The sequence below is a fragment of the Anabrus simplex genome, chromosome 1 (genome assembly GCF_040414725.1).
Source record: "Anabrus simplex isolate iqAnaSimp1 chromosome 1, ASM4041472v1, whole genome shotgun sequence".
Lineage (NCBI taxonomy): Eukaryota > Metazoa > Arthropoda > Insecta > Orthoptera > Tettigoniidae > Anabrus > Anabrus simplex.
This window is the reverse complement of record NC_090265.1, coordinates 416,183,108-416,205,274: the sequence shown is the minus strand read 5'-3', so window position 1 is coordinate 416,205,274 and position 22,167 is coordinate 416,183,108. Positions and strand designations below refer to the sequence as shown.

General features: G+C 38.5%; 1 protein-coding gene across 1 annotated transcript in view; it reads right to left on the bottom strand.

Moving 5' to 3' along the window:
- Positions 1-22,167, bottom strand: part of Cmtr1 (Cap methyltransferase 1) — a 240,378-nt gene that overhangs the window by 130,866 nt on the left and 87,345 nt on the right. The window contains exons 9-10 of the mRNA XM_067135097.2: positions 10,685-10,781; positions 10,469-10,601 (exon numbers count right to left, since the gene is read on the bottom strand). Of these exons, the coding sequence (XP_066991198.1) occupies positions 10,469-10,601; positions 10,685-10,781 (230 nt within the window). The remainder of the gene's footprint in view (positions 1-10,468; positions 10,602-10,684; positions 10,782-22,167) is intronic.

The following is a 22,167-nucleotide window of genomic DNA, read 5'->3' as shown; positions in this document are numbered from 1 at the left end:
TTCAACTGTAGAGGGTAAGTAATATCATAAAATGATTGACTATGTTCATTAACCCGGAAATGCTGTAAGGTACCGGTGCACATTATTTCTGGTTATCTCATACTGATAGTTACTTGCGCCATATATCCAGCGACTCTGCTTTAAATTGTCAAGGTGATACTCCCTACAATGCCTGAAATCAACACTCCTCTTCAACAAAATCAACACTTCTCTCCTATACTGGAGTGTTTGTTTGGGGGCGACGACTGCTTGGATTTTGAGATCATGTCGAGAGGAATAAAGATGACTGCTGGTAAGTTGCTTTATTTTGTTTATAAATTTTGACAATACTTTTTTTTTTTTTACAAGTTGTTTTACGTCGCACCAACATAGATAGGTCTTATGATGACGATGGGACAGGAAAGGGCTAGGAGTGGGAAGGCAGTGGCCGTGGCCTTAATTAAGATGCAGTCCCAGCAAAAACAATCTTCAGGGCTGCCGACAGTGGGGTTTGAACCCACTATCTCCCGAATACTGGATACTCAACTGAAGAACCCAACTTAGCACACGAGGGCAAAACGCAGGCAACCAAGAATGAGTTAGCTGGAAAATTTATAATGTCCAATAACGGACCATTATATTGCTATTATAAATTTACTCATTCAGGACAAACATTTCATGTTCCCTATGGGAATCAACATCTATATCATCTGATGGCCAGGCAGGCATCAATTTTTGGAAGCGAGACATAGTCTCTCATAGTGCACTGGCACTGCTGGTGACTTCAAGTAGCCTATGCAGTGGCGTCCACGGTATGCACTAGCCTTGCGTCTTGGTAGATGTGCTAAGTACCAACTGACGAGCCCAACTTAGCACACGAGGGCGAAACGCAGGCAACCAAGAATGAGTTAGCTGGAAAATTTATAATGTCCAATAACGGACCATTATGTTGGTATTATACTGGATACTGGCCGCACTTAAGGGACTGCAGCTATCGAGCTAAGTATACAATTTTGTATCCCATGGTTTATTATCCTGAAATATCAGTCCATGACTTGAAACAGCAAGCAACTGGTCAGCATTGCTGTGTTCGTTGTTATGACGCTAATTATTCCGTTGGTACAGTATGGTACAGGATGGTACTGCATGGTGGTGGTTACCATATCTTCCTGTTCCTTTTCTCCTCCTTACTTGTAAGGGTGATTCTAGAGAAACAATTCATACCACGGTCGCAAATTATGATTTATATGGGTCATGCAACTGCATAATTGAAGATATTACAAAAAAACCCAAGTCATAACACACGTGGAGAGTGTGATGTATCACATCTAACAATGTGTGAAATTCTCTTCAGTGGCATACATTGAACCTATTGATCTCTATATGCGATTTTTTATTTTACAAAACAAAAATATCACACGAGAACACGTTTACTTATATCTAAACAACTTTATTGTCAATACGAAACTTATCTCTCTCATCAATCTCTCTTTTTAAACACCACTGGCTTAACATTTTATTTATTCCTGCAGATGAAAACAATCACTCTTCTCACAAAACAATCTACGCATGTTTCACACCACAGACCAAATGGTGATGTTTTTGGCGCCATATTGGGAGTCTGTGTGTCCGTTGCTATAAAAACAAATCCTTATATGTCCAGGGTTAATAATTTTCTATTATATTAAATATGATTATTGAAGGTTTTATCATAATTAGGATATCTGTCCTACAATAATTATCCCCCCTAAAACCCTCAATACCTATCCTAGACCTTCCTTTCTCTAGGTCTTAAATTGTACCTAGGTGTCCTGATATCTGTCTTCAGCTATCTTATCCTCCAAGATAGGTGTCGGTACATGTTTATCCTCTCTGGAGTCTGCATTTTTCTGGGGTCCTTTAGAGAGTGCCTACTCTCCGGTCTGTCCGCCTTCCTTTAGGGGTCGAGTACAATAGACGCGTTATAACTCTGCCACTGAGCAGCCATGGCTTTTCTAAGAATTCGAAGGGTCGCATGTTTTGATGCCATTCTGCAGATTTGAGAAACACTCAGGCAGTGTACAACCGGTTGTCGCGGCTAGCGATGTATAGTAAAGAGGTGGTCGTTTATTGTCAACGAGTTCTGTGCGCGTGTGAAAAGAAGCAGCATGGATACCGCAGTAGTTGTCAGTGGTATCCATTAACTTACTGTTAGGCCGCGAATGCAACAACCCTTGAGTTTTCGCATGAGATTCTGAGGAAATAAGTCTTGGACTCGGAGAAATACGGTATCACTCCAGAGATTTCTGTGGCAAACACCTCAGCTTTCTTCTTCAAACAGCATCACCTTACCTAACCGTATATGTATCATAAAAACATATTTGAAACACATGTAGAGAAATAACCTCCACGCACAAAATTTACTTGTAAATACCCGTAACTAGACGCGAGAAGATATGAAATATCCTCTGAAATCAGTGATGTACTGTGCCATATCTTTAGGTGTATCACATTCTTACTCAATTTCAGTAATAACATTCAAATTAAGATATCGTTTACTTCAGTCGTTACTTTTAACGAGTTAACAACTGCTATCGGCTACGTTATTTACGCATTTATTACGAAAACGTGTTATCCTCTTTCATTTCGAATTTTCTTTCGAGAACAGCAGTCGACGGGTATTATTAATCAACTCCAACATCACCTTTGAATGTCAACAAGAGAGCTCGCAAATGCACAAAGTGAGAAAACTATACCGTACCGAAGATGATCGATCGCATTTTGTTGCAAACGTTTCAGTTTTCTTATTCAAACAGTGTCACCTATCCTAACTTAACCGTACTATACGTATGATGAAAACACACTTCAAGCGCCAGTAGAGAAATGATAACTTTCTAGCTATAAATTTTTATAATAGCCTTTCCGTAATTTAACCAGACGCGACAAAATATAAACTAACCTCTGAAATCAATTAAGCACTCTGCCATATCTCGAGGTGTATCCCGTTCTTACTTAATTGCAGGATTTGGCCTCAAAAGTAAGCGGTCATTTAGTCAGCCCTAATTTTTAACGAGTTAACAACCGTTATCGGACACGTTATTTACGCATTTATTACGAAAATATGTTCTCTTTCATTTTGAATTTTCTTTACGGAACAGCTGTCGATGGGTATTACTATTCGACTCCGACATCGCCTTCAAATGTGGACGAGAGAAATCGCTAGTGCACATAGTGAGGAAATGATGCTGAAGGTAATCGATCGCATGCAATATCATCGCTGGGGTGCATAAATATCGGTAACGGAAAAAATCGCGCACACTTTATCGCTCATAATAATGGATGCGTCAGTGATAGGGTTCTCGCTGTAACTTAAGGACGATACACAGTTTAATATAGGAATTTTGAAGGGACAGAAAAAAGCCGCCACTATAACGGAGTTCTCGTTATATGCCGTACTCGCTATAGCAGACTTCTACTGTATATCTCTGTAGCAGTGGCGGCGCGTGGATAAAACGTCTGGGGGTTCACTGCTGTGGAAAATAACGTGTTCAGATTATTATTGTTACTTGATGTTTACATAGCTGTAAAATAGTGGCATTGCTTGATTAAAAACGCGACTTTGCTTTGCAGAGACACGGCTACAGCTCGAAGAAGTTACCAAAACAATGAAGAATGAAAGACAGAGAATGTGAGGTGCAATTACTTTAAGCTAATCCAATTTCCCCTCATTTTGAAGACGTTGCTTGCGTAGGAATAACTTCTTCAAGAACGTGTTAGACAGACTAACCTACTGTTATTTATGTGCTGACGTAGATTGCTGTTTACTTTTCATAAAACACGTATTACTAATGAACAGTTTCATTTAATTACATAAACTTAGGCTACGTACGTCTACTGATGCTATACAATCCGGTTAATTACATCAGAATGGCAAAATCGCCAAATTAAAATCCCTTCAGAACCTACCACATACGGAAAATTTTAACCGCGCGCTCTGACAATGCTTCGGCTAATTTCGGAACTGCTCGACGTAACTCGTATCTATCGCTGGTCCAGTTGCCAGCGATTCCTGGGCTATGTTTTCCCTGCTTCCCATAACCCCTCGCCTTGCGCACCCTCCTTACGTCTCACGGCTCCGCGCCATCAGTCCTGGAATTGAACCTACTCGCTGGTTCCTGAGAGCAACCGAGTGTTGATGTCAAAAACACTGCTACGCGCGCTGATATACAGAGCAAATTTAAGGTATAGGCTCTGATAAACCATTTTACCTAGACTTATCTATTTCTAGGGGGTTCACTGAACCACTGAACATATAGAACGCGCCGCCACTGCTCTGTAGGTATATTTGTCCTACCTAGTAGAGACTCTGATGTCTTTAGAAATGTTTTAGGACACTCCTCGAGTCTCCCATGAAATTCTGGGACTCTGATGACTCTGGGATCAACCGGTATCCCAAGCAGGAGGTCCATACCTCTGCTGGGTTGCCCGCTGCCTACAGAAATGTTTTTCTCCAGGGTTAAAATTTTTCTATTAACCTCGGATTCAAACTTTGTAAATTTCTGGCCTACTTCAGTTTTAAGATGGTTGGATTCCCGCTCAATTTCTCCAATTTTCCCCTCGACTTTGTTTTCCAAGGTATGCATCTAATTCTATGGTGTTGATTTTATCATTAATTTTTGAAATATCTTCTTTCAGATCTTTAACCTAGGAATTAATTTGGCCTTTTATTTCTTGAGACTGGACCTTTATTTTTCCTTTAAGTTTTTCAGATTGTGTCTCAATCAAAGTAGTTAGTTTCGCAAGCAAAATGCCTACCCAGTCATTGGTTTCCTTCTCAAAGATGATTTCGAAGTCGAAACTGCCTGGATCCTCCTCATTTTCAATCAAATCCTGGTGCAGCCTCTCTTGTAACTCCACCTTGCTTCCAGCCGTTGGTAAACCTCGGGATGCCTGCACCTTCCGTAAAATCACAACGGTCATTTGATCAATCTTCATCACTGAGTTTCTGAAGTCCGGTCACGGTCGCCAATTTAGCGTTCTCTATATGCGATTTTTTTATTTTACGAAATAAAAATATCACATGTGAACACGTTTACTTATTTCTAACAACTTTATTGTCACTACGGAACTTATCCTAGTCTCGTCAATCCCTCTTTTTAAATATCACTGTCTTAACGGTTTTTTATTCCTCTTGAAAAAAAAAAATCGCTCTTCTTAAACACTCTCCAAGCAATATGTACATGTTTCACACCCTGTGGGGTAGGGGTGGCGTGCCTGCCTCTTACCCGGAGGCCCTGGGTTCGATTCCCGGCCAGGTCAGGGATTTTTACCTAGAGCTGACGGCTGGTCCGAGGTCCACTCAGCCTACATGATTAGAATTGAGGAGCTATCTGTTGGTGAGATAGCGGCCCCGGTTTAGAAAGCCAAGAATAACGGCCGAGAAGATCCGTAGTATAGGCTGTAGTGCCACGGGGGGGGGGGTCTTCACACCAGAGACCTAATGGTGATGTTTCTTGATGCCATATTGGAAGTCTTTGTGTGTTAGAACGTCCATTGCTATGTTAAGCAGGATAAGCATACGGGCGTTATATGTCCAGGGACACGAAACTTTAATATATATTAACATAATTTATAAATCATTGTAACTCCTATTATATTATCTATTATATTCAATACGATTACTGAAGGTTTTATAATAATTAGGATATCTGTCTATGAGAAGAGTTGTCAATGGAAGAGTTTAAGTTGCCTGGAGGAACGTTGTTGTAAGTGAAAGTATATTCACAGTTTTTAAGAGACAAGGAATGCAAAGAGGGCTTGTTATAGTAGAGGAGTAGGCCTACTTTTAAAAGAAACTGAGTTTCTATGAAACCAATGAGAGAGGAATATGAATGTTTTCTGATGTTGTCTGGATTGTAAAGGAAGTTGTGTGTCGTTCAGGGTTCAGTAAATCACTCGTATGAATTCAATGTCGAACAAATACGTTTTTAGCCGCAGTTGAACGTGTCAGTCAGTGGCTCTTCAAGGTCATCGAAATACTAGGCATAAACTGTTTTTTTATATATAAAAAGAGGGGCTTGTAAATATAATTTATGAAGACAAAAGAGGTATGTATATTGGAATATAAGTGCATTGTTGAATTTTTTAAGGTATTAAATTATTTATTGAAGTGAAACTTATGTATGTTACAATTTCAATTGTTCCTCCTTAGTTGTTCTTTCCTTTTCTTCCAGTATTCTTTCATTGTTTCACTGTGTTTCTTTTTGCTGTCTTCAGTCCACTTTGTACCTGTTTTCTTTTCCTTCCTCCCTTGGAATCCTTCCATTTGTAAGACTTTCTTCCTAAAAATCTTTCTTTCCAATAATTCTTCTTCTCGTATGTTGTTCCTTTCCAGGTCTTTCTTGACTTCTTGAATCCAGGTGGTAGTTGATTTCTTTTCCCAAAGGTACTTGAAGATTCGTTTAGTTAGTCTATTGTCATCCATTCTGTAAATGTGTCCAAGAAATAGCAATATTTCTTATTGTTTCTGATATGTTTTCTACATTCTGGTAAATTTCATTGTTACTTCTTAATTTCCAAAACTCTGCAATTCTTAGAGGACCTAATATTTTCCTTATAATTCTTCTTTCTAATATTTCTAATTTATCAAGCTTGTAGTTCAGTGCTAGACATTCACTGGCATAAAGGTATTCTGGTTTCACTACTGTGTTGCAGTGCTTTATTTTAAGTTTTCTTGATAAGCACTTTTTGTTGTAAGTATTCTTAGTTATACCGTACGCTCTCTCCATCTTTTGTATCCTCTCCTCTATAGCAGATTTTTCTAAACCATTTTCTTGAATTGTCTCACCCAAATATTTGAATTTCTTTACCTTTTCTATTTGACCAATATCCGTTACTAAAAACTTTGGGGCACTTTTTATATTCGTCAAAAATTTTGTTTTCTCGGCAGAGATTTTCAAGCCTGACATGTTGGCTGTCTTTTCAAGGAGATTGACTTGCATTGCTGCATCTGTAAGGCTTTCTGAAAGTATGGTAAATTTATCTGCAAATGCTAGGCAATTTATTGCAACACCTTTGTTCTTCTTCCCCACCATGAGTGGCAATATTTTAGATTCTTTCAGTTTTTCATTCCAAATTCTTACAATTTTCTCCATGACACAATTGAAAAGGAGTGGAGATAGACCATCGCCCTGCCTGACACCTGTATTTATTTTGAAAGGTCGAGATACTTCACCCATAAATTTTACTTTTGAGATAGTGTCTGTAAGTTATTATTATTATTATTATTATTATTATTATTATTATTACCTCTTAGAATACCAGAGAGCACAAAAGCGTTCCTTGGCACACTAGCGCAAATTGCCAGGAACACAATAGCACTACTTATGTAAGCAGTTTTGTTATGCTTGTATTTTTCAGTTTCCTGACAGAGAGTTGCACAAAACAGATGATTCAAAATACGCAAAGCCTATAGTTGCTAAATCTAGCAAAACTATCACACTAATCACAATATTTGTGGAGATATGTTCTTTTTTTATAGCAACCAATATTTTTGTACACCGTGCAAGGTTGTGACTAGGAAAATGGCCTAAAATGGTCACCACCGCACGGGATGTGTTCAAGAATGATGACAATTTAGCCGAGCATATTTATAGATTCTGTGCTGATGATGACTACAATGAGTCTGATGAAGATGTAGCAATATCAGGGTCATGTTGGTGATATTTCTGATGCAGCAAGTTAGATTAGCGATGGCATTCCCCAGTGCAATAAATCTCGTGGTACTTCCATTAGTGAAAATGATGGTTTAACCGGTTAGGAGAGTGATGCAAATGAAAACAGTGTAGGCAGTAATGACAACAATGCCTATATGCATAATACAGAGTGTAGTAAAATTTCTGTTAAAAGTGATAATCAGTTCAAACCTTCCCTGCTGTATTAGGAAACACCAGGTCCTAAACATGCCCCTCCCACTGATGCAGAGTATTTAAACATGTTTTTTTACATTACATATATCCGGCTCTATGGCTAAATGGTTAGCGTGCTGGCCTTTGGTCACAGAGGACCTGGGCTCAATTCCTGGCAGGGCCGGGTATTTTAACCATAATTGGTTAACTCCCCTAGCATGGGGACTGATTGTATGTGCCGTCTTTATCATAATTTCATCTTCATCATGACGCGCAGGTCGCCTACGGGAGTCAAATCATTATTTTTTTTTTTTTAACATATTTTGAATTTAATTGTGAAAGAAATGAACAGGTACACAAATCAGTTCCTGTCAAATCTTACGCAACTGTTAGCCCATTCAATAGCTCGACACTGGAAACATGTTACTGTCACAGAAAAGCAATTGTGACAATGTTATTAAAAATGGGTATTACAAGAAGGCTAAAAATACTTTCATACTGGTTGGCTAATTCAAGACAAATTTCATGGTTCGGTATGATGTTTTCCTGTAATAGATTTCAATAAATTCAGATATTTTCCACCTTATTGACAATAGTAATCATCATTCCACCTGACCATCCTAAATATAGTGTATGGTGAAATAAAACATTTAAAAAAATAGAAACTACACTGCCTGAGATATAGAAACTTTTCAAGGAGTATAACCACCTGCATGTACTTGAAGACCATAATATTCATTAGTGTGTAATTCTAATTTTTAATTGTGCTTCTTTCACTCAGTTTTTACTTTTCATTTTTTATTTTGATATTTAAAAAACAAGCATTGGTTTATATGTTGTAATGTTAGTGTAACATTAGTATATGACTTAGTAAAAATGTAAAGCAACTCCTTTTCTTTGACCAGTAAAGATTTAGGGGGCATATCTTCAACCACAAGGAAGTTATAATGATTTTATTTGAACATTGTTATTTCTTAAATAGAAGCCTGGGATTCTTTACATACACCATGTATAAGTGACTGGCACTAAAAGAGTCATTATTATTTTAGACCACTTATGAACTTTCTTCATTTACAGTTTGACAGTTCCAATAACTGGATTGTTATAAGAGGCATTATCAGCTCCTGGGTATGCCTTAACTGATATGAAGCTGAAATGGTGATTGTCAAGGTTGATATCAGTTTGCTTATGGACAGGTTTATCGTGTGGTGATTTAAAGTGTAGAGTCTTTTAGGCGGCAGTTTAAAGAATATGTTAAGTAAGTAATAAGTTGTCTTAATGACAAAACTGAACTAACCAGTTCTTTCACCTAGTCCAAAGTCACCTTCTATTGTTCAGAATTTTCCTTGTCCAATTTTGGCATTCAAATCCCCCATGATGATGTTGATATCACTTAATTGCACCCTTAATTTGACTGAAGAGCCTCTCTATTTTATCAACATTTTTATCAGCAACTGGGGCATACACTTGGATAACGTTGACACCGATGGGTAGGGCAACAAAACACATTCAGATTAAGGTACAAAATTCTTCACTATTTGGGTCACTCGTTCGAAAACTATCACACCAACACCATGCCTGTGATGGGGATCATTATTTCCGACACAGTAAACGGTACGACTGTCAGTGAATCTGATCCTGGCAATCTCATTTCACTGACACCAAGTATTTCAATTTTCATTCTACGCATTTTGCATGTAGTATTGAAGATCTTACCTGCTTCAAACATATTATGAACATTTCATGCTGAGATCTTCATGACTGATCCGGAGATTCTTAGCACCCTCTGACCACTGAAGGTCTGCCAGGGACAGAGGTCCGAATTTGATTTGTTCTCAGCCATTATGATTTTACAAGGAATCCAGTGTCTTCTACAGGGAATATCATTAAGATCTTTAATGTGGTAGTTTCCCTATTCCTTCCACATCCTATGCCATTGACCAACTAATTTGGTTCAAATGTCCTTAGGACCAATTTCTCACCCCAAGGGCACGAGGATGCCCATCCACCCTCACGAGAGGCTGTTAGCACTTGATGGAGGAGGACCACTTATTCCGATTGTCACTCGGTGGATATAGTTTAATGTCGTCTGCTTTTTTTACTTGCAGTTGAGGTTCTGTTAATTTTCTTTATTTCTGAAGAATATTCTGAAAATTTCAAACCTACGGCAATCCATCTACAGTTCTTTTTTTAATTTCTATTCTTCGAAAGGGGAATTACAATTCTTTTCTCAGTCATCTGTAATTGTTTTCTCCATTCATTTTTCCCATATTCCTCTATTCCCTGTACCTTAGCTACTTTAATCTATCTGGACTCAGTTCCTAAAACTCTGTTGATTGTTCTGTGTGTGCAAGGCTACGAATTATTTCTACTTCATTTTATGATATTTAAAATTCAAATAATTTGTAAATAATGGTGGACAGATGTTAAATTATAGGAGAAAACAAAGATTCAATTATTTTAAAAATATGAAAAACTCTACAAAATGCCACTGTATGTTGTACATTCTAATAGCTTACCTCAGATTTTTAAGGTGAGCTGAGTTGTACACGGGCAAATACAGCATTTATGATTCAAGAGGGAAAGAACTATCTATGCATTACCTTTCCGAGTTGGCAGGTCGACTAGTGTTTGGTTTATGAATGCTGATTTGTTGGAATGATTTATACATCAGGTACACAAGTCCTACACTAAATGGCGTAAACACATCAAAAAGCTTGCACACAAAGTGACCACCTGGAATCCAAAGAAACAACACTATGAGCAATATGAATATTTCAGCACCATCAACTCACAACTGACCATAAAACAACTCTCACCTATCCTTACAATACAGAGAGCCACCAGGAACTGGCACAAGTACAATTGCTTAGACAAAATCTCCTGGATGTTCTCTTGTCCATCCACAGAAAACCCCTGTAAAAAAAAAAAAAAATACAAAATATCATATATATTCTTTCCAGTAACATGATTAGGTAGCCTAAGAAACATCAATCAAAACCAATGGGAAGAGAACAAACAAGTGATATATATCAATAAAAGTAACTGTACTACAGAAATGGGGTATATCTAAAAATTAGATGATTGATGTAGGTGAAGGTAGTTGATTAACTCATTGGCATATACTCGCAGCTTCTAACTGCGATAATGCGTGGGACACAACATATACACATGGCTCTCAGTCGTGTGAGCTTTATCAGACTTCAGTGAGAAGTTCAGGTGTTCTACAAAGAGATGGCATTTAAAAGAAGAAGAATTACTCTTTCTTGTGACAAACACTGCATTTGATTATCTTAACTAGTTCAGTTCTATTCAACATCGAGCATGAATACCCACTGTCCCCGTCTCCCTCCAACGCAAGGTCAGTAGCAGTAATCACGTCACATAAAAATAAATTGTTAGCAAGTGGTGATATTTCTGAAATTCTGAACAGAAACCAAAGTGAAAGCAAGTCATGAATGTCAGAGTGTGAGGAACTGTTTATTAACAGTAACAATGGCAAATCCAAGAAAAGCAACAGCAAATCAAGAAAATTCTGAAAGCGATTACTGTAAATGTGTCAGTGGTGTGTCAGTGAACTGCAGAGACGACATTAAGAGAAAAATGATCTGTAAAGCTTCCACTGATGTCACCCCACACACCAAATATATGTTTCCTGATGTAAGTATCAACCACCCTATGGTAAGAAATATAGATGATCTCGAAATGGATCTGCTGAAACTCACATCAGTTTATGAACACATCATAATCCTCAGAGATCTTAACATAAACCTCCATGCTCAGACGAGTGACTCAGATCGAATCCATAGGCTGCACACTTCTATGGACATGGCCATCTTACCATTACACACAACTAATCATATGCTCATATATAACAACTTAACTTACACTCTGACTACTTAGTGACAAATAATCTCCAGAAGGCTATTATTCACGGGACAAATTTCTGTTCCCAGCGTCACTAATGACAATTGCATAACATGGGCTTAGAAGTGTCTCGCTTTAACATTGTTAGGACTCTGTGACAAGCATGCTCCTGTTCTGCAGGCAAGAATCACTCGTTCCTCTGCTCTGTGGTAAAAAAAAAAAAGTGAGATAAAAACAGCAATAGCCCAACGTGATTGCTTCGTTCTGCTGGTCCAGTGTCAACACCTAATTCATTGATAAACAAATAAATAAAATAAACTTTACTCCAAACTGGATTCCTATCATATGAAGAAGACACTACCAGTACAAATGAAGTAAAATTAGTTTAAAATTCCGTCAAATCTCATGCAAAAGGAGCAGATAATATTACAATAGCCTTTATGAAAAACGTTTATCAACATGGACTTAACAATCATTACCCATGTATTCAATAATTATCTAAACACGGGAAGTTTTCTGGCCATATGGAAGAACGCTCTAGTGATCCCAGCAATAAAGAATACCACATCAGATGCGCCAACAGATTAACACCCTATATCAGCTCAGATACATCCTACCGTATGTCACAGTAGACGGTACTACCTGCGACTGTCTGGCCGAGGGTTGGGTGGCTGTTAACAAATCTGACAAACTAAGGGAGAACCAATGGCTATGAGCAGAGGAGTTCACCCTTAGAGGGCTTGTTGAAGCCATTGTGTAGGAAATGACACATAAATTCAATTGGAAGCTGCCTTGCAGATGTGGCAGGGGACTGCTAAAGGCTAAGGGAGATAACCCTGACAGTAAATCTTCTATAACGTTGGGTCTTGCGAGTCAATTGGAGAGTAACAGCAATCTCTTTCAACACTTGTATGAGCCTGAGATGCAAACAAAGAACTCGGAGTACACAACAGAACCCACAGACCCACGCCAGGTATGTTGGCTTACAACTCAATGATTGGCCAAACCTTGCGATTGAGCAACAACCCCAGAGAAGACAACACACTCGAATAGGAACAATCAATCTACTGAGTTTGACTGGGAAATGTGAAGAGTTAGTGGACATCATGGAGAGAAGGAAAATATCAATCACAGGACTGAGTGAAACTAAATGGAATGGTAAAGGGAAGAAAGAGTTGAGGAAAAACTATAATGGCTATGGGAGAAGGAATTTAGAAGGCGAACATCTCCTAGACTTCTGCATAAGAAACTGTTGGTTCAACAAAATAGTCAGTCACAAGATTACCCATTACAGCTGGGAGTAAAAGAGCAAGACTGTCATTGACTATGTCATTAGAGATAAAGAAAGAAGCAGACTTGTGACTGATGTCAAGGTGATTCCAAGTGAGAACCTCAACAGCGAACACCAGTTATTAGTAGCAGATCTGAAAGACATTAATGTAGCAAAGATAACAACCAGAAAATTACCTAAGATTAAGGTGTGGGAACTACAACAGATTGGAAAAAGGACCGACTATCAGGACCGTATAAGAGGACAACTGCCTACAGAAGAAGTGGAGAGTAGTGAGGTAGAGTGGACAAGATTTAAAAACACCTTGATTAAAGAAGCAATAGAGGTTTGCGGGAAGACAAGTGCGAGAGTAAGGGAAAGAGAGACACCCTAGTGGAATGAAAGAGTAAGATCCTCAATAAAGAAAAGGAGCATGGCATAAAAAGAACAAGATAGAGAGAAATCCAAGCCAGAACAGGTAAGGGACGAGGGGAAGATCGGAGACCTCGAGCAAGTTTACGGGACAAGAAACTGAGAGTTAAAAGAGTAGTAGAAGAGGAGAAGATGAAGTGCTGGGAGAAATTTACTCAAAAACTGAAGGAAGGCAGCAGTGGAAATATGAAATTATTGTTCAGAGTGATCAAAAACAAAAGGAATTCAGTTGAAACCATCAAAGCAATTGAGGATCCTAATGGAAATCTGGCCAGGAAAGAAGAGGACATCAGAGAGATTCTGAGGAATCATTTTGATCACCTATTGAACAGAACAGAAGCAGATCAGAAAACAAAAGAACCAGCTGTTGAAACCTGCACAGAGGTACCTCCCATTACATGGGCAGAAACAGAAGCAACCCTTAAGAAGATGCCGCAAGGGAAATCCTCAGGAATCGATGAAGTCAGCACGGACATGATTAAAGCAGCAGGAGTTCAGGGTGTACAGTGGCTACACAGAGTGCTCAATGCAGTTTGGAAAGATGGCAAGATACCTACTGTTTGGAGCGAGGGTGTCATTACCCCCTGTATAAAAAAAGGAAATTGCCAAAAAATGCTCCAACTACTGGGGAATAACCCTTCTTTCTCATGTGGTTAAGATTCTTGAGAAAACCTTAGAGAGCAGATTGCGAGGCATCTTAGAGCCACAGTTTGAAGAGGAACAGTATGGCTTCAGGCCTAACAGGTCCATAACAGACCTAATCTTCAGTGTCCGTATGTAATGGAAAAATATTGAGAAAAAGGCAAATATCTGTTTATGGTTTTCCTCTACATTGAGAAGGCATATGACAGCATTGCAAGAGAGAAGATATGGGAATGCCTGAGAAAAAGGAATGTGCCAGAGGGACTAGTGACGAAAGTTCAGATGCTGTATGAGAACTCTACCAGCTGTGTGCGATTGGGTGACAGACATTCATCCTGGTTCAAGACCAAAAGTGGAGTCCAGCAAGGCAGTGCACTATCCCCATTACTGTTTATCGCCATCATGGATGACATAATGAAGAACATTAAGAAAACCTCTGGTGAACTAAATGCAATGGCCTTTGCTGATGATGTTATGATCTGGGGAGAAACTGAGAAACAAGTACAGTCGAGGCTCAATGAATGGAAAGTTAAGTTCCAGGAGTTCAATCTCAAGATAAGCAAACTCAAAACAGTAGTGATGGCAATAAATAGAGAGGGATGACCAGCAAACATCATGCTAGGAAACCATCCACTAAAAAGCGTGGAAAGCTTTACATACCATGGCAATGCAATATCTTGAGATACACTAGTCACAATGGAGATGGCAAATAGAGTGCAGAAGAGCTCTCACTTTTACCAGCTAGTACGAACACTCCCCTGGGATCCCAAAGTACCAACAAAATCAAAGCTGGTCATGTTCAATTAGTACTTGATACCAATCTTAACCTATGGTATTGAAACGTGCACCCTCACTAAGAAAGACTCATCACGTTTGCAGGCATCCGAGATGAAGTTCCTTAGGTCCACAATTCAAAAAACCAAACTGGACAAGTTGAAAAATGATGTGGTTAGGAAGGAAGCTGGGATCGTTACATCATCGTTAGATTGGATCAGCATGTCCAGATTGAGGTGGTTTGGGCTTGTAATGAGGGTGTAGCCAAAAAGGACAGCATATGTTAACTTGGAGTGACATGTGGCAGGGAAACGGATGGTGGGAAGACCAAGAACCCACTGGATGGACATCGTAAAGATGGACATTGCAGATCGGGGAAGAACACTGGAGGACGTCATTAACAACAGAACGTATCTCTATAAGACAGAATGGAAGAGGCTCGCCAACAGTAGCCAGGAAACTGGTACTGTAAAATAATGATGAAGATGATGATGATGATGATGATGATGATCAATACTCTCTCTAGTGTGAAAGCACTTGGCGTTAATACATGAGCAACTAACTAAACATCTCACCATTTATTCATTTTTAGATCCCTTACAATCTGGCTTTAGCCAGCCCCCTGGTGTGGGGGTAGAGTGCTTGCCTCTTACCCAGAGGCCCCGGGTTCGATTCCCGGCCAGGTCAGGGATTTTTATCTGGACGTGAGGGCTGGTTTGAGCTCCATTCAGCCTACGTGATTAGAATTGAGGAGCTATCTGACGGTGAAATAGCAGTCTCGGTCTAGAAAGGCAAGAATAACGGCCAAGAGGATTCGTCGTGTTGCAGGCCTTCGGGGTGAGCAGCGGTTACTTGATAGGCTAAGGCCCTTCATGGGCTGTAGTGCCATGGTTTTCTTTTTTTTTCAATCTGGCTTTAAGGAAGGCCACAGTACAGCAACTGCACTACTTCGGTTAACAGATGGTATTAGGTTTGCTATGGATAAACAGAAGGTAATAGTAACTTACACTCCTTGATTTCAGAAATGCATTTGATACAGTCAATATACAACTCCTTCTATCAAAATTATACCCCCTTGGTGTAGATTGCTCTATTTCTTTACATCCACACAATTCGTCATCAGTGTGTCTCAGTAAACAATATTACATCCCAATGAGCTATCACATTATTCAGTGTCTCACAAGGATCTGTGCAGGGACCTTTATTATTCAGCCTGCAGATCAATGGCATTTTATCCTCACTCCTTTCCTGCAAACATACTGTATATTACCATACTATAGTATACACTGTACATATGACACAATTCAATATATGAATACTGACATAAAATGACCTGCTACATATGTCAGAAACTACTGCTTAATCATCAACCAACGAAAGACTCAAAGCATTATAATTGGACACCAGAAATTAATATGTGCTCTAAATAATCAAAATCCACCTCAGATTACCATTGGTAGCACTGAAATATCTTACTTCAAGACAATAACAAACTTTGAGATCACCATAAATGAGCCTCTAACCTAAAATGAACATATAACTAATGTCTGCAGAAAGGTTCATGTGTCCCTTTATCCTCTAACGTGTTATAAGAATGTTCCTTGCCTGAATCTTATATTAAAACATATAAAAACAATTCAATTTGCAATTTTGACTACTGCAACAGTGTACTTACTGATCTCACCGGTGAACAAGCAGCAAAACTCCAACGGTTACGGAACTCTTGCGTTCAGTATCCCTTCCAGCTCTGACATGATGCTACGTAAGTTATGATGGTTACGTTCAAACAACCACAGAGAAACCTGCCTAATTACCCTCGCCTACCAGTTGTGTTTGCCAACAGCCTAACTTATCTATCATCCAATTTTAAGTTTCTTTCTTTATTTCACTAAATTAATATTTGTTCCAGATTTTTGCTTGAAATAGCACCGCATTGAACAAATGCAGCCATTCCTTCCTGGTCACAGCTTTGAGGCTATGGAACATGTTCCTGATAAAATAACAAAAATCCTTCTTCATCTAGCATGTCAAAACAGCCTGCCGTACATTCTTCCAAAATGCATACAGTTGACTTGAATGAATATTTGAGTAAAAGGTGTGTGAACGAAATCAAATACTAAATGATAAAGTTATCCTGTCCATGTTTTTACTGTTCTCACTTAAGATTATGTATTGGTTCCTAAGTATATAGAAAGTAACATAGTACCATGGTCTTAGTGAAAAAGAAATTGCAATAACCAGGGTTTTTTCTTCCCCCCCACTCATATTCAGTAGTTGTAAGTTTTACTCTAAGCTAGTTACTGTAGAATTAACTTAGGTATTCTTAAGCTATTTTTCTATTATTGCTTAGGTACCAAAATGGGTTTTAAAAAATGCAGTGTACATTTAAATCTTATAGCAATTATTGTATAGTATTTTTTGAAGTGATTCCACATACTTTATAAGAGTTGATTATGTGTGTAAGTACAGAAGATATTATGAGTAGAATCTTGTAAATAATATAAATTTATTACGGATGAACTGCGCGTTTAATAGAAAAATTGTTAATGTAAATTGTATAATACTGTATTTTTTTTAAAAGTCTTCTTTTCTTTTTAATTTAAAATTTAGTTGTTGAGAACAATGTATTTTTGAGTATCATTTGCCACCAAGGTAGAGACCTATTGCAAGTTATGAATCTCATTCCGTATTGACGGTTATCACTTTACAAAAGAAAATAATTTATAAAATCCTCCTATCAATACAATTCAAGTCATCTGTTAGATGAAGCAAAGTCTATACATGTTTCAGCCTAATTTCAAGGCCATCTTCAGTAGTAAAACAATGATTACATAATATACAAACAAATTAAAAATCGTAATGATGTGAAGTGACAGTGATCATAATTAGTGAGTTAAAAACACATTGAGGTTCAAAGTCCTCTTGTCTAATAGATCTTGCTGACTGTTAAATAAAACACTATTGCAAGTTATGAACGCGCAGTTCATCCGTAATAAATTTATATTATTTACAAGATTCTACTCATAATATCTTCTGTACTTACACACATAATCAACTCTTATAAAGTATGTGGAATCACTTCAAAAAATACTATACAATAATTGCTATAAGCCACACACAGGCTTAGTTGTCAATGTGACTTGAGACCGACAAGGTCATCTCCATTCGAGACGACAACTTTTAGTTACAAATGTTATACACGTTTTATTCGTAGTATTGAAGGTCTCACTACACCCCTCGGCATAGTGTTTTATTTAACAGTCAGCAAGATCTATTAGACGAGAGGACTTTGAACCTCAATGTGTTTTTAACTCACTAATCATGATCACTGTCACTTCACATCATTACGATTTTTAATTTGTTTGTATATTATGTAATCATTGTTTTACTACTGAAGATGGCCTTGAGATTAGGCTGAAACATGTATAGACTTTGCTTCATCTAACAGATGACTTGAATTGTATTGATAGGAGGATTTTATAAATTAGTTTCTTTTGTAAAGGTAGAGACCTCATTTGCAAATAAAGTATTTTGATCTGATATGATCTGATTTGGTTGAGGGTTGAGGGTTGAGAATCAGATACAGGAAAATTAGTTTGGTTTCAGAAGTGGAAGGTCAACAATAGAGCCCATTTTCATTATGAGACAACTAATGGAAAAGCATTGGGAGTACGGGAATGATATGGTGATGACATTCATTGACATTGAAAAGGCATATGGCAGTGTCCCCAGGACGAAAGTTTGGGACAGTCTGGTGCAAAAAGGAATTGGGCAGGGATTAATAAAAATGATCATGGCATTATATAAGGAATGTTGTAGTTGCGTGCAAACACAAGTTGGCAGGACAAGTTGGTTCAAAATAACTAGTGGGCCGAGACAGGGAAGTGTTCTATCACCAATCCTGTTTACAATAGTAATGGATGACATCATGAGAACAGCAAAAGCAGCATATGGAGGAAGAGAAATGAACATGATGTTATTTGCAGATGATATTGTGATTTGGGGAGAAGACGACAGGAAGGTTCAAGAACAGTTGAATGTGGTGAATGGGAAGATCGAAGAATGTGGATTGAAAATAAGTGTAGAAAAGAGTAAAACTCTTGTTATGACTAGAGGGGAGAAAGAAGGGAAAGGTCAGATTAGACTTGCAGACAAGCCCCTGGAAGTAGTGGAAACGTTTAAATACCTGGGGAGTGAATTAATGGAGAATGCTCGACTGGATGCTGAGATTAGTAAAAGGATTCAAGCTGGAAGTTGTTTCTATCATAGTGTAAGAAACATGTTATGGGACAAAGATGTGCCAACAGAAGCAAAGGATACTATGTACAAGATGTACTACGTACCCATAACAACTTACGGAGCAGAAACTTGGACAATGACAAAGAAGGATGAGAGTCCAATACAGGCAGCCGAAATGAAGTTCTTGAGGAGTATGATACAGAAGAGTAGAAGAGATAAAATAAGGAATGAGAAAATCTGGGAAGAAATTGGAGTGGAAAAAATGAATGACAGAATAGAGAAGAGCCGACTAAGATGGTTTGGGCACATAAAGCGAATGAGCGACGAAAGAATGCCAAAAAAGGTGATGGAAATGCAAATCCAAGGAAGGAGAGGCCATGGACGACCACGATTGAGATGGAAGGATACCATCCAACGCAGCATTATAGAAAGAAACCTAGACTGGGACACAGTGTTGGAGGAGGAGTGGTGGAAAGACCGAAGAAAGTGGAGAGGAACCATAATTGCCCCTACCCGGCTACAGCTGGATAAAGGGAAATGATGATGATGATGGTGATGATCTGATTTGAACTTGTGCTTTTTTCATTAACTGTAATTGATTACCATGATAATTAAAATGAATGCAGTAAAAAGTCTCTAAAACTGAAAGTGTTCACTGTAAGAGAGGGCAAAGAAGCCCTATCTTCACCACTTCATGAACGAACAAACAAACAAATGAATGAATAAATCTGATGCAAGTAAAAATACAAAACATGAACAGCACAAAAAGTTTCACTTTCTAGGACTCGTGGTACAGCTCCAAATTTATTCAGGAAACTCTGTGACCCATAAAACCCACTTATTTAGCCAATATGAAAGCAGTAAATGTCTTCTGGGTCTTGTGGCTCTGAACATCTGTCACTGCTTCAGAACTTTCCACATCATGAAAACTTACTGAAATGCCAAAAAAAATACAAAGGTTATGATTCTTTCATTTTACAAAATTAAATCTCACCTTCAGCATCCTTCTTTAACAACACATTTCAAAAGCTTCAATTTATCTTTCTTTCTGAGCTAATTTTGCTAATGGCATTACGTCACACAAACACAGATAGGTCTTATGGAGACGATGGGATAGGAAAGGCTAGGAGTGGGAAAGAAGAGGCCATGGCCTTAATGAAGTACAGCCCCAGCATTTGCCTCTGAGCTAGATATCATCCATGTTTCACTCCCATACAATGCCATGCTCCACACAAAAGTCTTCAAAAACTTCTTTATATATCAATGTTCGAAGTGAGCAAATTTCTTTCCCCAAGAAATGCCTTCCTTGCTTGTGCTTATCTGCATTTTATGTCCTCCTTACTTCTGTCATCATTAGTTATTTTGCTATCCAAGTAACAATATTTATCTACTTCCTTTAAGACTTCATTTCCTAAACTAATATTTCCTGCATGACCTGACTTTGTTAGACTGCATTCCATTACTTTCGCTTGGAATTTATTTTCGTTTTGTATTCCTTCTCCAACACTTTGTCCATACCATTCAGCAATTTTCCCACATCTTCTGCAGTCTCAGATAAAAAACCAATATCATCAGAAAATCTCAGGTTTTGATTTTCTCTCCATAGATTATGATTCCCTTTACAAATTGCCCTTTGATTACCTTTTCAGCATGTTCTATATAAACACTGGAAAGGAGGGTGGACAAACTGCAGCCCTGCCTCACTCTTTTCTGGATTACTGCTTCTTTTACAAAGCCTTTGATTCTTATCACTGCAGACTGATTTTTATACAGATTGTAGATAATTCTTCGTTCTCGGTATCTATCCCAATCACCTTCCAGAATCTATATGTGGGCTTGACCTTAATTCAGTCTGGAAGATTAGACGTAAAGTGAGGATTGCTTCATGTGCCGTTGGCAGAAAGTACGATATTGATGAATCGTGTATTCATGATTGGCGGAGAAGGAAAAACGTCTGAAAAGTAACGGCAATCGCAGAGCATTCCGCGGGCGGAGTGCAGTATTTCCGGAAATTGAAGAACGACTTCACAAATTTGTGATAGAAAAACGTGAGTTAGGGCATGGTGTTTCTAGTGAAATGTGTCAATTGAAAGCACTGGAGATCTCAAAAGAACTCAAATCACAGGGTTTTACTGCAAGCCGTGGATGGATCCGAAACTTTTATTGGAGAAAGGGTTTGTGCATTCGGAGACGTACGTCTATTTCACGTCTTCCTGGGGTGTATGAAGAAAAATTAACGGCCTTTCAGCGTCACATTATTCATTCGAGGAAGCAAAATTCTTATGTGATGTCACAATTTGGGAATGCTAAACAGATACCTGTCTATTTTGAAATGCCATTGGAAAATACAGTGGACACGAAGGGTTCTAAAATTGTGTAACCATCAGAACAGGTGGTAATGAAAAGCAACGATGCACGGTAATGTTGTGCATATTAGCGGATGGAACCAAACTCCCTCCATATGTGGTTCTGAAAAGGAAAACACTTCCGAAAGGAAACTTGCTGTCTGGTGTTATTGTTAGAACACATGAGCCCAACTGGATGGATAGTGCGTTAGTTGAGGACTGGGTGAAGTGCGTTTGGCAACGTCGCCCGGGAGCTTTGTTACAACAACGAAACATGCTTGTGTTGGATAGTTACCGAGGACATACAACTGACGCCATAAAAGATATGATGAGGAAAGAAAAAAAAGATCTTGCTATAATTCCCAGAGGACTCGCTTCTATTCTACAGTCGTTGGATGTGTGTGTGAACCGGCCTTTCAAAACTGCAATGAAACAGCCGTACACCAAATGGATGTCTGATGGTGATCACGCATTAACACCAACCAAGCGAGTGAAGAGGCCTGAAGTGGGACTAATATACAGCTGGATCAAGACCGCATAGGCGTGCATTCCCAACGATCTAGTGACCCAAAAGCTTTAAGAAATGTGGAATTTTAAAATCAGTGGACGGTAGTGAGGACGACTATTTGTGGAAAGATGCCAGTGACCAAAGTTCCTATGGCGAAACTTCAGATGACGACGGTGAATTGTGAATGATCTGAGTATTGGACCAATTTTATTTATGATTTTTGTG